The sequence below is a fragment of the Pinus tabuliformis genome, chromosome 6 (assembly GCF_031772625.1).
Source record: "Pinus tabuliformis cultivar Carrire ecotype Pingquan chromosome 6, CPIR1, whole genome shotgun sequence".
Lineage (NCBI taxonomy): Eukaryota > Viridiplantae > Streptophyta > Pinopsida > Pinales > Pinaceae > Pinus > Pinus tabuliformis.
In genome coordinates this window covers 273573231-273590623 of record NC_142292.1, presented here as the reverse complement: position 1 = coordinate 273590623, position 17393 = coordinate 273573231, and the positions used below count along the sequence as shown (strand labels likewise).

The 17393-nt window shown below is 37.4% G+C and overlaps 1 protein-coding gene across 2 annotated transcripts in view; it reads left to right on the top strand.

The window, feature by feature from the left end:
* The first annotated feature begins 566 nt into the window (after positions 1–566).
* Positions 567–17393, top strand: part of LOC149258420 (upstream activation factor subunit UAF30-like) — a 56980-nt gene continuing 40153 nt past the window's right edge. For both annotated transcript variants that reach the window (XM_089415339.1, XM_089415337.1), the window contains exon 1: positions 567–978. In XM_089415339.1, coding sequence (XP_089271465.1) covers positions 712–978 — 267 coding nt within the window. In that variant the 5' untranslated portion in view covers positions 567–711. The remainder of the gene's footprint in view (positions 979–17393) is intronic.

The following is a 17393-nucleotide window of genomic DNA, read 5'->3' as shown; positions in this document are numbered from 1 at the left end:
TATTCAATGAAATTATTAGGGAGTTGTCTTTAGTGCGACTTTTCGGAAGCTTTTACGGTGGGTTTTTCCGGTCAAATTTCTCTAAAATCTGGTAAGAATTTATTGAAATGATAAGCTTGATGGGTAATCCTGTGCAATAAAAGTGCCCTAGGGTTTTTCGAGGGTGCTGAATTCATATATCCAGTAAAAATAACTAGTTTAAATAACACAAATCAAAATTTCACCTCAAAATTTTCCACCGATTTTAGCACAAAAAAGTCCAAAAAATCACACTAAAAACAACTCTAATTATTAAAAATGATACTAATACTCTAAACACATGTATAGATAACTTTTTCCATTGAAAGTAAAAATAAAACCCCAAACTTACCACCCCTCTAACAAGTTAATTAAAGCCATAAATATTTCATAATTTTTTTATATAATAGATTGGAAATTATACATTACTTTTATTCGCAAGAAGATGGAATAACATCTGTAAACCATCCATGTGCTTCCCAAAATCCGAAGGGACTCCTAGGCATTTTTTTTAATTAGCGGACGCAAGAATTTTTAAATTGAACACAAAATTTAAATGCCAATGCCAACGCCAACTTCCAAGGATATTCCCACCCTTGCTCACTAGCAAAAATGAGTGGATAAAGAACGCCCTGTTTCTCCTACTGTGTTTTGTTGGTGTTCTCAAGGAAATAAGAAGTATTGTTAGCTCGCATGGCTCTCATGGCGTTTTCCTTGCGATTATCCCCTACATTCGCTTGCCCTCTGAAAGCAAGAGATGGTTATCAGATGCGCCGTTCTCAACCCCTGGTTGTTAGATGCGCAGAGACGGAGAAGGGGAGCGGCATCCGCAGAGGAGGAGGTATCACTCAGCCGCGTCCCATTTCGCCGGCCATGCAAAAGTTCTTAGGCGTCTCCGAGATACCTCGCACCAAGGCCATTAAGAAGATATGGGAGTATATCAAGGAAAACAACTTGCAGGTGGGTTTTGGATTCAATTTATCCTCTCTCTTATACTCTTTGATGCCCAACTGTACTGTCTTTCATGGTGCGAACATGCTAGAAACCTGAGTCGTATGTTTATATTAATGGATATTGATTGGAATCAAATTTAGGGTTTTAAGTATAAACAACCAGTAGGTTTACGCCTTGGTAGAACAAATATGTACAAGATTTGTTAAAATTAATGAGCATAAAAGATTGGCAACATGATGGTCTAATGGGTTTCTCCTGTGCAGTTGTGTGCTTTAGATATGAGGGGATAGTTCACGGCTTTAATCTCGGGAACTCTATTGGGTTTCTCTGGTCTAGTCTTCTGCCTCTTCTCTCGGGGTTGTTCCCTTTTCTTGTCGCTACTACCGTGGTACCTAAGCCACTTGGGTTTTTTGCTTTCTTCTAGAAACCGTCTTTATACGTAGCTGGAAGAAGTTTTCTTTTAGGCTTCACCAAGGAGAACTTCCTATTCTTTTTTGGCGCTAACATCTTCACAACCGTAGTTCCCAATACAGTTGTATTTGTTCTTTCTCCTCATTTTGATTTTCTACGAACCATCTTTATACGCAATTGGAAGATGTTTTCATTCAGGCTACACCTAGGAAAATCTCCTGGGACAATTATCCATGGAGTGGAATTTTTTTGTGGAAGATCTTGCACTTGGAAGCAACGTCTTCATATTTATAACAATTGCGGTCCTTTGGGGCGTAGAGGCCAGATTCTGCTGTATTGGAATTTGTGGTATGGAAATTCATTACTATTCAGTGGTATCACATTTTTTTATTATACTATAAATATGATATGATCAACTTATTTTTGATTATGTGATAATATATTTCATATATTTTGATACTTATTTGTTGAAATATATAACTAGGTTCCGTCTTCATAATAACATATGTAATCATGATTTAATGTATTTGATGTAAAGAGAAAAACAAATTTATTATTGTCATTCTTGAGGCATGGGTTTCATGCTCAAGGTAAATTTATTTATAGTTCAAGCACCCATTGAGTGCTTCTAGGGCTTGTCATTGAGTCAACAAGTCAATTAAGTCATTGTCATGTATGGAAGACCCTTTTGGGCATGTTGTATCTTGTAAAGAAAATTATTGTACAGTGAAAAGTGTCATAAAGACCCTCCAAGACCTTGTCAAAAAAGTAGCAACAAGTCGTCCTACATGAAAGACCAAGTCGGCCTCATGAAGGGCTATTCGATCACCTTGTGAAGCATATATATAAGAGACATCAACCTCACTTGAAGATCACTCACTCACCACACAAGAAATTTGATCAAGGAAGAGAAAGAGACCTAAAAGAGTAAAGAAAAGGAGGAATAAAGGAACAAAGTCTTTGAGTATTGCTTTTGGGCTATCTTCTCCTCACACATGGGAAGATTAGGGCAACTTTACTACAACAAATTCGGAAGTTACAAAAGAAACTGCTTGGAAATCGAGTGTTAGCAAGGTTAGCACATGTGAGGTGACCACTAAGTACATGGTTAGCACATGTGAGATGACCATTGGGTGATCATCAAGGTTAGCACATGTGAGATGACCACCAAGTACAATCATTCAACCAAGGAGAAGTGAGACTCACCCAAACCAAAGAACTCCATCAAATATATAATGCCATGAAGAGGAGGAGCTCGATGAAGATAAATCCTCCAAGTCAGTTTGTTGCTCCAAGATATCGATGACAAATCTCCATCATTGTGATGAAAATCACAAAGTGGAACCTCATACAGTGTGAGGTGTATCAACTCCTAGGAGATGTGCTAGTGATGTAGCATTGGTCTCTTCCATCCATGAGATCTCTAGTTATTCATTGGATGAGAGGTTTGATGCCTTGATGGATGATGCTGAGATTGATTCTGATTCTGGGGTTGTAATTGATGGGAATATTATGGAGCATAGAGCTAGGAGGGATTTTGGATTCACTGAGATAAAGGGAGTTAACCTTGAAGATGTTCTTATTTATAGTTTCTCTTGAGATGGGGAAGTTGATCTAGTTCATGTTGGTTTAGTTGCTAGGGTATTTAAGGTACATGAAAAGGGTTGTCATGTTGACAAGTTGATGATGATCTTGCATAGTTTAATGACTATACAATGAGCTTTATATTCTAGGTTTGTCTTGATCTTGTATGGAGATGTGATTGTCTTTGTAGGATGTCCTGGAGAGTTCATGACGTGGTTTCCATTAATGTTGGCTTGTGATGTGGACGTGGAGGATGATGGAGTTTGGTAGGTTGTTTTTGCTATAGGGAGATATTCCTTCATATTCGTAGATGGTTGTTATTCATTGGATGACTGAGATTTTGTGATAGCACAGTTGACAACTTTGTTGCAAATGACAATGGTTGATTTTGAGACCATAGCTAGTACTATTTTGCAAATAGTAGGTTTGGTGGGGTTGTTGAGGGACTTAATAGGTATTGATGTAAACAATTTCCTCATGAAGAGGGAGTATTATATTTCTAGTTTATATATGTTGATGTGAGTAGCATCGGAACGTCTTCTACAATTTTAGCATGTGGAAGACAGTATTTGCCTCTTCTAGTGATTTATATCTTCTTTCCTAAGTTTAACTTAGGAAAAGTACAATAATTAAAGTCAATTAATTATTATGGACTATTGGGTTATTTTATAAGGATAAATAATTTAATTATTTAAGTGACTTAGAAATAATCTCAACCGTTGATCTTCAAGATGTTTCTAGAAGGAAGATTTAAGATGTTTCTAGAAGGAAGATTCAAGATGTTTCTAAAAGGAATCTTTAAGATGTTTCTGGAAGGAAGATTTAAGATGTTTCTAGAAGGAAGATTCAAGATGTTTCTAGAGGGGATATTGGGGTTAGAGATTTGGACTCAATGAAGATTATAAATGGAGGCTAGCGATGGAGGTGAAGGCACAACAAAGAGCACAAGTGTGTGAGCGAGTCATTATGAGAGAGAGCGATTCTCTCTGAGTGGCTCAATGACCAGTGCACAGAGGAGGAGAAGTGCGAGTGGGTTTGAGTGAATCCAGGAGGGTAAGTTGGAGGAGATTGTAGGGTTGTGTTGTTGGAAGGAGATCGAGTTTGTCTGGAGGAGGTGAGTTGTTGGAGTGTTGGGATTTTCCAATGCATGTTAGTGGCAGGGCGCAGGTCGAGTTGCTGGAGGGCGTAGATATAGTTGTTGGAGGGCACAAATCTAGTTGTTGGAGGGCACAGATCTAGTTGTTGGAGGGTGCATATATGATTGTTGCAAGCTGATTTCTTCAGAGTGATTTCATCTAGAGGCAAATTTCCTTAAGGCCGTTTACCTAGGACGAATTCATTCTGAGGGAGCCAAGTTGTAGGTTTCAGATTGCATTTTTCCTTGTATCTTTGTGGGTCGAAAAACCCAATTTTTCTAGATAATGAATTGACAGATAATTGTTTGTGGGTTAATTAATTTTGTAATGTGTGATTGATATCTCTGGTTTATTTCTGCTGCATATTTTTTATTCTAGATGTTAAAGATATTGATGGTTTTATTTTTCAGTGATTCAATTATTATTTGGGTAAATAAATAATAAACTGGGGATACATTAAATTGTCGGGAGAAAATAGATCTGGCCGATATTAGAAATTTAACAGTTGTGCTTCCTGAGATTTGGAGCACATGGTGTGCATTCGCCCCTTGGATGGTTTGAGATGGATTGTAGCATGAGAGATGGTTCGTGATGGACATGCATAATTGAGATAGCTTTCTCAATGGATGCTTAACTTTAATTTATTGTAGGCTCAATGCTATTCCTTGTTCTTCCCTTGGATGTTGGAGATCTCTTGTTAGTTTGGTGGATGCCCTTCATTGAGGCCTCATGGAAGAGTCACATGTTTGGAGAAGTATGTTACAAGGGACGTGAAGCACTGTGCATCACTGAGGAGGGATTCAAGCCATAGTTGGCATGTGGTAATTTGGTTTCATGTTTGGAGGATTTGAGATGGCTTGGGGATACTTGGAGTTTTGATAGTGTTATTGTAGGAAGTAGTTGATCAAGTGGAGTACATGGCTTTGGCGGATAAATGGAGTTTGTGGAGGATTGTGATGGAGTGGTGTGGACTTTCCTTGTGTGGCTACAATATCATGGAGTCATTATTGTGCATGATATTGCCTTTGGAGCATGACACTTATACAAGTCATTGGACATGCCCTTAAGGGGTCACGTGTGACAAATCCCACATGTTGGACATAGATTTGTTAGGGCACATGTCGAACATGAGTTTGGCATGTGTCATGTTCATAGGACACATGCCAAACTCATGTTTGACACATGTCCTACATGTGTCCCAGTTTTAGGACGTGCCTTGTCAAAAAAGCAGATGTGGGATGTATTTACAAGCAAAGTGAAGAGTGGTTAAATGGAAGGATAATGACGTGGGATGTGTTTTCTGATGATACGGGTTTGGATAGTAGTGTTGAGTTTGCATTAGCCAACTTGGATCTTAATGAACCAATGCTAGAGGCAGTCACTTTTGAAGATGGTAATCCTCTTGAAGGGTCATCCTCCACACTAATAGATGCATTGATTGGATTGGATATAGAGGAGGAGGGGAAGTATTAAGGAGAGATAAATGGCAGTGATTGTGATTTTGATGATTTTAACATGAAGGATAGAATATTGGCAGTTACGAGCTTTGAAATTCTTCCATCTATGGTTCTATTATCTACCCTATTTTGTGTTTTCGATTGTCACTCCCATTTATAGTAGCAATGACTCAATATCTATGTAATACATTTTGTTTTGATTAATTAATGAGAAATTGTCGTTTATGGTTCTAATTTTTGTGCATTCGTCATGAGATCATCATTGATGTAGACTGTATTACTAGTAAGTACTAAGTAGTAACTAGTTGTATGATGGAATTTGTATCATTTAAATGTTTTGGTTTCTAAATTCTAACAAAATTTGAATCTTTGTCTATATATCATCTTTGAATGTGTAACTTACATATATATATATATATATATATATATATATATATATATATATATATATATATGTTCTTCATGTCCTATTTCTCGGTCACTCATGTTTCTATGTCCACCATGTCTTGTCAAGTGACATAGCTTGTACTCTAGAGTGGATGCCCCGCTTTATATTTCCAAGGTCGTTATGTCATGTGTCGTCCACTCATGTTTATGTGTCCTCCATGTCTTGTGTCCACTGACTTAGCTTGTACTCTAGAGTGGATGCCCCACTATATATATATATATATATATATATATATAATCAGACTATGTAATCCATGTCCTATTGCCAAGGTCGCTATGTCTTGTGTTGGACACTTGTGTTTTTGTCCTCCATGTCTCGTGTCAAGTGACTTAGCTTGTACTCTAAGTGGATGTCCCACTTATGTGGCCTACAAGGGCCCATGAAGGTGGCTTGTAAGGGTTTAGACCCACATAATATTGTTGGCCTCCCTTACGTCTTGTATAAGTAGAGGATGGAGAGTCTTGCCACAACATATTCATTTAGTCACTTGTATTCACTCTTGTGATGAGATGTGACTAAGAGAAGAGAGTGTGCACTTCCTCTCTCTCTCTTTCTCTCTCAAGTCTTCACTTGTACTTCTATTTTATTCTCTCTGTCCCTTGAGGCGCTAGGTTTTCTTGGTCTTCATGGAGCATCTTGGAATTCTAGGGTTAGGGTTTATCTCTTGGAGATTTGAGATTATGGTTTTGAGAGAAAACTGTAGGGTGGATTTTTGAAGAATAATTGAAGAGGAGGATAACTTGTCTTGGAGGTTATGTTGAAGAGATTCTTACACTTGGATCTTCTTGTCTCAGCTAGAGTTTGGTGATTTACCCTAGCTAGGGCTTTTTGAATAGTTGGAGTTTTTATGATAGTCTCGAGAGAAGACTATGGTATGCACTTGTACTTGTTCATGAAGTTTCCAGCTGTCTACATCTTGTACCTTTTTCACATTTGAATTTTAGCTATATGTGTTTTTTTATGTTTTGCTATTTATAGTCATTTATGTCTTGCTGATTGGACACAAGTAAAAGTGATTATTGTTAAGCGATCTGACATCCAAGGAAGATTATAAGGGATTGATTTTACTGCTATAAAAGTGTATGTTCCAAATCTGGTTATTTGCTGATAAGTTGTTGTAGAAGGGGCTGAAACTTATCTCTTTGTGTGGTATCTTTTCTCTTTGAATTGCTGAGAAGTTTGGGGTTGATTAAAGTGAATTATTGTCATGCTTCCGCTGTTGTTTTATACTCTAATTGACAGCAGTCCTAAGGACAGAAAATTGTATGGCAAAGATCCAATAAACATTCTAGGAAGAAGGTGAAATTTGAGTTTTGCATTAATTGTTTGACTGCATGAAATTTCCTCAAAGGGAACTTTAACCAAAAAGGATAGTGGGTGTGTCCTCAACTCTTGAGATGAAAATTTGCTCCATGATTGAATGTAGGCCGGAGAACGAGAAATGTTCCACATACCATATTGTAACACCAACCTCATTGCTTCCTTGGAGTTGAACAATTATCCCAACTTCTCTAGTGACATATGAACTTGAAAATTGTTAAGTTTGTCATTTTGTCCTTTTTGCATATAGTAGTAGCTAGATAGATGGAATCAATATAGAGGAAGTGTGCCTTTTGTTAAAATTAATCTTTGGTGCTATTCTGATGAGACTCCCTTCCATCCAAATTTGAAGTGCTTAAAGGCCACCCTTTATTGTGAATTAATACCTTTGGGATTTCTTATGGGAGGAGGCCTACAACCTAGGAAGGAAGAATAGTCAATATGAATGATACTCCTAGATCAAGGCTTCCTAAAGAGAGAAATACTTCTCTTATGGTCTTGTGAGATAACAAGCATATGAAGTTTTGGGACCACAAGGGAGGCCTAAGAGGATTTGAGCAAGGCCTAGAGTTTGCAAATTTCAATGAGAATAAGATGCCTCAATCAAGCAAGGATGACAAGGGTCAACGAATGATTAATTTCTAATGAGTTTTAGGAACAAATGACGCAAGAAAATCTGCTAACTAAAGAAGCATAGGGGAAGGAAATGATGTTGGAGCTAAGGTTTGAATTTTCTCTAAATCTAGCTTGCCAATTAGCACTTCAAGATGACCACCTTAATGCATTTCACACTAAGCCCTAGAAGACCCTCTAAGGTTGGGGCAAAAAATGGGAGAGGGAGAGAAAAGAAGAAATTTGACGTGATTAAACTAGGATTTAAGGTCTGTTGACCACTGGAGTGGCTCCTGATGAATATATGAAGACTCCATGCCCAAGGATGATCCAGAGGACACTTGTATCATCAGATATCATCAGTCAACGAAGTTTTTTAACTCTACTTCTATCTTCTCATCATCTTTCTTGTACCCAGATTCCACACCCTACGGGGAATTGTAATAAGTGATACTAGTAATGATGAGTTTTGAGTCTGTAACAGGCCTAGGATGTTGGAACTCGATCAGCAAACGAGTACACCTTGGAGTGTTTTTTTAATTTGGTTAATTATCCCTTCTTTTTCAGAGGTGGATAATTTTCTAGGTTTTTGCACTCATGTTTTACCCCAAAGCCGGGGTGACGGTTTGAAGGTTGAGCCCCTGACACATCTTAGTGTCTAAAATCGATGTATATTACCATACTAGATGACACAAAATTTTTTGTGGAATTTGGCTAGGTCTAGATAGTCATTTTTTAATTTTTTAGATTTCCCGCAGGTCAAAAATTGCAAATAAAATTGTATTTAAATTGTAATAAGTGTAGTCTAGAGAAGTTGTATGGGGTATGAGTAATCAAATCTACACCCCGCACCCTCAACTTTCTACTATGACACACTTTGAGAGGTTAATAATGTGTTTTGGACCCTCAAAATCCACTTTTCCTAAGTTTAGTGGGAAATCTGGCAATTAATTAAAGCCAGAAATTAAATAAATGGAGAAAAATAAATATCCACACATGCTAATGTTGTGGAAATGAAGTGGAAAATTATGGGGGAGTTAAAGTGAAGTCCCAAGGTGATGTGGACTCCTAAAATCAAGGAAAGGACATATGCTCAAATAAAATCGAATTTCTGGCATTAAATAAAAACGCTGCTTGGAAATTCGAATTTGTGAAGTTAATGCACATTTGGGAGGATTTGGGAGAATATTTGGTGGAGATTTTTGTGAGAAATTGTCCCCACATGGGTTACCACCCATATATACTTGTCATTCCACCATAAAATTCGAATTTGGCACATAAGGGAAGAAGAAAATGATGTCCACTTGCCAAAATTCGATTTTTACACTTGGCATTGGAGCTCCATTCAACAAATTCGAATTTATCTTTGGGATTGTCACCTCATGGCACTTGTTTAATCACTTTTACATTGGGATTGGCTCCAATGCCATTTGTCATTGTCATTCTTCATTGAGATTTGCTCCCAACTTTCTATATAATAGAGCCATCGGCTCTCACATTAGAATAAGATTGTTACTAGCTATTGTGCTTGCGAAAGCGCCACTGTCTTGTACACTTTCAGAAATATCAATAAAGACTTTGGGGTTTCATTCATGAGGTGTTCCTCCTTTTCGAGTGTGATGAATTGTTGAGCATTGGTATAATTCTTTTTACGCATGCTTTGATCTAATTTGTTTTCATATGCTTTTGTAGATTTGTTAATGTAGAGCTATCTTGCATTGACATTTGATTTAGAAGTATGCTCTAGGTATAGAATGCTCTAGTTGGTTTTAAATAAATCTCTAGAGTTTCTTATCATTGTTTATTGCTAAATATATATGAAACTAATTCTTGATTGAAGTTTTGTAGAGAGAACATCTTGTTGAGATTACAAAATCAAGCGTGAGGGGAAGTCTTTGGAGAGACCAACCCACTCTTGATACATTCTTAAAGGAGCTCTCATTTGTTCTTTGAACCTTCATAGTCTTATCTTACAAAGTGGTTTTGCAGGGATTTTGGCACATAGCTTGTACACAAGTTGAGAACTTCTAAATTTAAATCTCTTTTAAAAAACATTGTACTTCATTTCTTTCATTTGCTATCTAAGAGCTTGAAGATGGCTAAGCAAAAACGAGAGTTTACTCTCACTCTTTAGCTTAGCCTTTTGTAAATTATAATTGTACATATACATTTTATCTTGTTGATTTTTCCATTAATACTTAACTTATTTTGCAGCCATTGTTTGGATTGTTTGCTAACTCTTGTGTGGTAGATTTTGAAGAGAAACTTCCCGCAACATCTAACAAATGTTTGCAAGACCTTTGGCAAGTGTTGGGGGTTCGATTTCCAAGGATGTCGTGAGCCATTTTGAGGCTTATTTTGGCCAAGTCGAGTTCACTAGAGGGTTGCCCATTTTCCGCTTTAAGCCGTGGGCATTTAGAGGAAACTCACACCTTGTTTCCCTTGCATAAGTTTTGTGAGATCTTGTCACTACTTTCTCAAAAAAGGAGGTCTAGTGTCCAAGTTTCAAGCAATTATTGTGAGGACTTTCCTTGAAGTATAATTGAGAACTTTGAAGGGCCCTTTTCTCTTTGTAATATTAATAAAAGATCTAACTTGCTTGTGGGAATTTGGGATTTCTCCCATGGTATCCTATCTCCCCATTTAGAGGGAGGCTTTTCTTGGGTGGATTGACATTTGCATGGTTTAAGCTTTCATACTTCATTCACTTACATGCATGCTTAAATTGGGAATTAACACAACCTCACTATCACATTTCATTAAGTTAAAGTTTTTTACAATTTCATGTGAGCTTTGCATTATCTATCTCATTGTTGCTTGAAGCTACAAGCTTACATTTTACTTTGGGCAATTCATCCTTTACATGCAAGAATTTTATATTCTTAACAAACTTTGATTCGTTTCCAGTTACCTTCGTAAATTGTTTCATGAGCACTTGAATACATGTTTCAATTTTATGCTACATTGTTATCTTGAATATTGGAGCAATTTATTGCCAGTCTATTTGAAACAAATTTTACTTTCAAGCAAATTACTTGTATCATTTTAATTCATTGATGAAACACATGCAACACTTGTAAGCTAATTTTATTCCTCCAGTTGAAGTTATAATTGCAACTTATGTTGAACACTATTTCATTCTCAAGCATTGCAAATCAATCTATTTGAAGCATTTGCATGTATAATTATTTTAATATGGAGAATTAACACAGTTTGCATTTCATCTAGGCATTTTAGTGTAGGAAGGCTCCAAGCCTTATTAAAATTTTATCTCCAACATAAGTTGGTTGAAGTAGACATCTTAGAGATCCTCTACTCTTCTATTGACTCCTCACTGTGAGATCCATATCATTGGGTGAGGGTGAGGTTTGAGGATTGAAGAGTTAAATTGTAATCTTGTTGTAGAGCTAATTAATAAAATTAACCAAGAGCACTTTCCATTACATTTACTTTACTTGTCTCTTGATGGTTTGAGTTTTCATATGCAAAGTCTATTCCAAAAGCAAGTATTGTAATCATTTCAAACAAGTGTTTTCTTTTCATGTTTCGAGTCTAATTGCATATTGATGTCTTGGTTTAGCACTTCCTTTCTTTTACATTTCCAAGTTAATTACTAATTTTTGTGTTTTGGCAAGATATGTTTCACATGTTTTGATTTATAAAGTTGATTATATCAAAAGCATTTTGTATCTTACATCTCTTGTGCTAACAATTCTTATTTACATTTCAGGGTGACTTTGTTTTCTCTTTTGAGAGCATTTCATTTTACTTTTGAGCAAATATATCTTTAAATTGTTGAGCAAATTCCTTATAAGGCACTGGTTTTATGGTTTTTAATCATATTAATGATTGACATTGTTGTTTCAAGTTGCTCATTTCATATTTGCTCATAAATCTTTAAAAGTAATCCATTTTCACTATAACACTCTCCTAGAAACTCACATTTTTTAACTTAACTTTTCATTAGGGACCACCCCCCTTAGCTAACCTAAGAGATAGCTCAAATGGAGAGAGTCGGGATTAGTGTGGCAGCCCTTCTCTGAGTTCCCTGCCACCAACCACACCTTGTGGGGTTGAAGGCTTTTCTCACTGACTTGTAGGTAGGTGTAGGCGGGAGGGTCAACAAGGTCAATGCTTGGTTCTTGGGAGGATTGGAGTCAAAATTGTTGAGAAATCTAGGAGGCAACAAGTGTAGGTGATTTCTCTTACTTTGATAACTGCTTGATGTATTTTTACTTTACTTGATTAACTTCTTCTTTCCTTTATTATTATTAGAGTTCTCTATTTTCAAATAACTACCAAATCATAAAGAACAATGGGACAATATGACATAAGATACAGGTGATCAACTATGGCCAAAACCTCTCCAATTAAGAGGAGAAACCCACCAGAACCCTTATCTTCTTATAGAACTTCAATTGATGAATTCTAAGACCTATGACCCTTGACCAACACCATCCAAGACCAAGTCATCCTCCCTTCTTGATGAGCTTTCCTTACACAACTTCCAACAACAAACTTCGACCTTCCAACAACTTCTCCAGCAACTTCGACCCCAACAACAATTTTTGCAGTGTTGACTTAGCAACTTCAACAATTTTGACCTAGTAGCTTCACAACTTCGACCTTGATGTAGCTTCAACCTGGTAGCTTCACAACTTCGATCTAGAGGCAACTTCACAACTTCGACCTTGCAGCTTCACAGCGTTGATGCAACTTCATAATTTTGTCTAGCCCAAAAACTATAGAAACCCTAACAAAAGAGAGAGAGGCCAAAAACTTCGACCTTGATCTTCTTCTTCTTCTTGGTCCTTTTCCAGCTTCTATGTTGAGGAGATCGAACTTGCTTGAGTGAGTGTGCAAATGAGGTTGAATGTTGGAAATACTGAGGGGGGGTGAATTAGTATTCCTTTCACTTACTATTATTATTAATCTTTCAGAGCATTAGTTAATCTTCAATTATTATTAGTGTTTGTAAAATGATAGCAGTAAACAAAAGGAACACAAATGCTCACTTATGGTGGAAACCCCCTCCGGGGCAAAATCCACTTGAACGCTTTTCTAATAATTCTTTAATCTTCAACTCCAATTGAAAAGACAGCTCCAACTTCCTAGAATCTAGAAAAGCATTCTTCTTCAGCTCCCACTAGATGGACGCTCCAACGCCCGAGATTCTTCAGTAGTCAACTGAACAGATGCCCCAACACCCAATGAGCTACAACTCATCCTAGCACCACCCTGAAGTTTTTACAGGCTTGAACTTGTTGGTGACTTCATGCACCAACCTAGCACCACCCTACCACCCTATAGAAGAATAAAAGAAGAATGGACTCTCGTGCCAGGGAAAATGGTCCACTTTACAATGATATAGAATGATGTAGAAGAAGAAGACACACTAGACCATAACTCCAACAATGACACAACCACCTAATGATGATCCTAGTCCTCCTGACACTGCCTCTTCAACTCTTGGCAGATAGACACTTGTACAACTTTCACAATGATGCTTTTACAATGATTGTATGCAGTGCTGCCCACTTGAAGACTTCATATGGTGAACTTCTTGTTGCCGTTCTGCACCTTGATTGCTGCTCTTGTCATGCTACCCTTTCTCACTCTTCAGAACATTAGATTATGCATTGAGTCTTCTCTTGATGAATATATAATACCTATAGAAAGTCTTCAAGGAAATACCCATGACATGATAATAGCAAAACTTACCTCATCCTGCAGAGCATATGTCAGTGCTAAAGAAAAACAACAAATTAGAATACAAAGAACCTAATGCAATTAAGAGATGAACATGCATATACAGAAGATACTTACCTAGAACTTACCTTTGCTGCATCATTTTGATGTACCTTGCTCTTTGTTGCCCTAGAAAGTCTGGTCCTTTGCACCTCTTGACAACACTTGATCTAGTTTTTTTTCTTGCCTTCTAGGAGCACAATATTGAATCTGATGTATCTTTGTGATTTCAGATCCCCAATATGTGATCTTTGGTCCTATAGTAGCCCTCTGAGTCTTCTTTCCAATGCCACAGGTTTGACCTGATTTGGATTCTTCAAGGCAAAGTTATGCCCAATCTCTCACAATGACCTAATTATGGACTAGTTCAGTAGAGCGAACTTGTACGACGTGCCATATGTCACTCTTTCCTCCGGATCTGAAATTGATACACAGAAAACTACAGTCTGTGCACTATCCGCCACTTTTTACAGAATTCCAATTTGCTTCTCAGAGAGAGAGTTATGACAATTTTCCCAAGGTCACCTCTTTGAGATGAAATTCGGGAGCCTGCAAAAACCCTAACTTCCACAGATCATATCTCCGAAAATATAGTGAACCAAGATCTGAAATTCGGTCACGACGTTCATCAAGATTTCGGCTCAAATGGGTTTTAATTTCAGCATCTAAGACTTCGCAGAAATAAAGTTATAGCGAAAATGCCACGATCACTACTTTTGGAGGATATATGAGATTTTTTTTTATAGAGTTGAGAGGGGCTTCTATAAAGAATGTTGGAGGGATTTTAGGAGCTTAAAAAAATATTAATTATTGACTATTCAATGACCAAAATCAATGATAAATGCCATGCCACAACTCCATGGGGTTTTAGCCCACTAATTGGGGTTACTAACTTCAATCTTGAATAATTTACAAACTGAGAGGAATTACGAGGAGAGCTATATATCGATAGAAAGATATTTTTGAGTAGAGTATTCCTATAATGGTTATGAGACGAGAAACCATGAATAATAATGCCCAATGTGCCATGGAAGTTCAGGGTCATCCTTGGTGCTGCTTGGGTTGACATCAATGACAACCTCAGATCATCTTTAGATCAACATCGAATTCCTTCTTATTTATAGGCTTGTGAGGGGTACGAATTGCTATCTCGAGGCCGACTTGTCCCTTCATGTACGCTGACTTGATCTTTGTGCCATGACGAGGTCTTGGAGAGTCTTTTTGTTGAGAAACCAATGCTAGTAGAGTTAGGGTTAGATTTCTCTTTCTTGATAATTACTTGTGAATTAACTTGGCTTCTTTTTCTTCTTTGTTATATTATCTTTCATCAAGCAATTACCAAATTATGTGTATGAAGATCACAAAAATACGAGACACAAGATGTAGGCACTCTACCAAGGCAAAACCCCTATCCAAGGGGAAACCCAGTCAAAATCTCTTTCTTAAATAGTTTTCTTGAGATAATCCAAGACTCTTCAACCTAGACAAATATCTCCTCCAACCACCAAGTCAACCTCTCCTCCCAGCAAGTTTGACCTAGATCTTCGACCCAACAAATCCATAATTTCGACCTTCTAGCAACAAAATCTTCAACCCAACACTTTCAAAATTTTGACCCTTCAGCAATAAAACTTCGATCAACAATTGGCCCAATAACTTCGTATAAGAGAGAAAGAGATAACACAAAACCTTCAACCTTGATCCTTCCGACACTTCTTATTCTCTTGTTGGAATTTCACACTTTTCCTGCCTGCTTCACTTGGATATCGAACTTGTAAGAGAGATGCCTCCAAATGAATTCAAACTGCTTGTATATATAGGCTTTAGGCGAGGTCGAATTGCCTAGTTTGAGGCCGACTTGGTGTGGAGGTGTCAAATACCTTATTTGACCCAATAATGATCATTTTTATATGATTCAAAAGTCCAAGAAGGGTCTCATAAAATTTACAATGACTTTAATGACTCATTATAAATCCTAGTAGTCCACAATGGGGACTTTGACTAATAAAATATGAGTCAAGCATGAAACCCATGCTTTGATAAGTCATTGTAGTAATAATAAAAAATTTCTTTTTCATTCTTTTGATAAGTACATTACATAATGACTCAAATACATTTATGAAGACCGAACCTAGTTACATTCTTCAACACTCCCTCTTAACTAGCGAGGTATTCATAATAACATATACAAGTACAATGAAGATCTCAAAACATATGAACTATGAAGAGTTTAGGCACCGCAATGCCATGGACTAGATTCCTGACCAGGGCAATCTATCCAGGTGGGACTAAGATGGACTAAAGCTTTTAGCTTCTCTAGGTACCATTAACCTTACTTGCTAACCATCAACACAGGGATCCAGGTGCGTATCCAAGGTCAGAGCTCTATGACCAATGCCACCCTCCCTACTTCGGGATGCCGGCCTGATGTCCTCCCAGGCAATGTGTCTCACACACAAAGCCTCAACAAATCTCTTCCAAACTTTTATCATTATCAAGAAGATCAACAATATCTACTAAACCGAGCATGTTTCTAAGATATTCAAATTTCTTATTTGGAAGAGATCGTCGATTGAGACATACTGTAGCTTCACGATCCCACCCTACACCAAGTTCCTAATGTAGTGGAACTTATTGTTGATATGCTTCGTCCTAGCATGAAACACGGGATCTTCAGATATCTTGATGCAACTTTGATTATCATAGTTTATCACAGTAAGACCTACAGTCTTCTCGAACAAATATGTCAGAAGCTTTCTCAACCATACAACCTCCTTTCCTACTTCACATGCAACCACATACTCTGCTTCAACACTACTCAAAGCAACAAGATCTTGCTTTCTACTAATCCATGAGATCATGGCAGATCCTAAACTAAAGCACCCACCTGTAGTGCTTCTTCCATCGGTCTCACTGCTAACCCAATCAGAATCTGTGAAGCCAATCAACTTGACTTCCTTGCTATCGTACTTTAGGTAGTGATGTATAGTGCCATGAACATATCTCAATATATGCTTGGCAGCTACCCATTGATCATGACGAGGCTCTAATTGAAACTGACTAAGAATGTTCACAGCGCAACATATATCCGACCTAGTATTTACCAGATACATAAGAAAACCCACCAACTTATGATAGAAGGTAGGATCTACGAGACTTGAGTTAGAGCTCCTCAACTTCTTGAGATTGGTGACAATAAAAGTAGTCATGGGCTTGGAATCCATCATTCCAAATTTCTTCAACAACTTGATGATATACTTTCCTTGCCTCAGAATCTAGATATATCTTCCCAGGTTTCTGCCATACTTCCAAACCTAGGTAATAGTGCATCAATCCCAGATCCTTCATGTCAAATTCAGCTGCCAACATCTTCTTGCATTCTTGTAGCCTTCGCTCCACATCTGTAATGAATAGATCATCCACATCTAGTAGAATAATGACTAGCTATTATCCACAACCTTGATGTTGAGATTTGGATCAACAGTACTTTTCACGAACCCAATTGTTAGAAGGTATGCATCCATTCTTGCATACCATGCCCTAGGAGCTTGCTTCAAACCATATAGGGCCTTCTTGAGTCTACAAACATGAGTGTCTTTGGTACTTACTTCAAAGCTTTTAGGTTGCTCAATGTATACTTCCTCAACGATGGTCCAATTCAGAAATGTTGTCTTTACATCCATTTGATGGATATTCCATCCATTG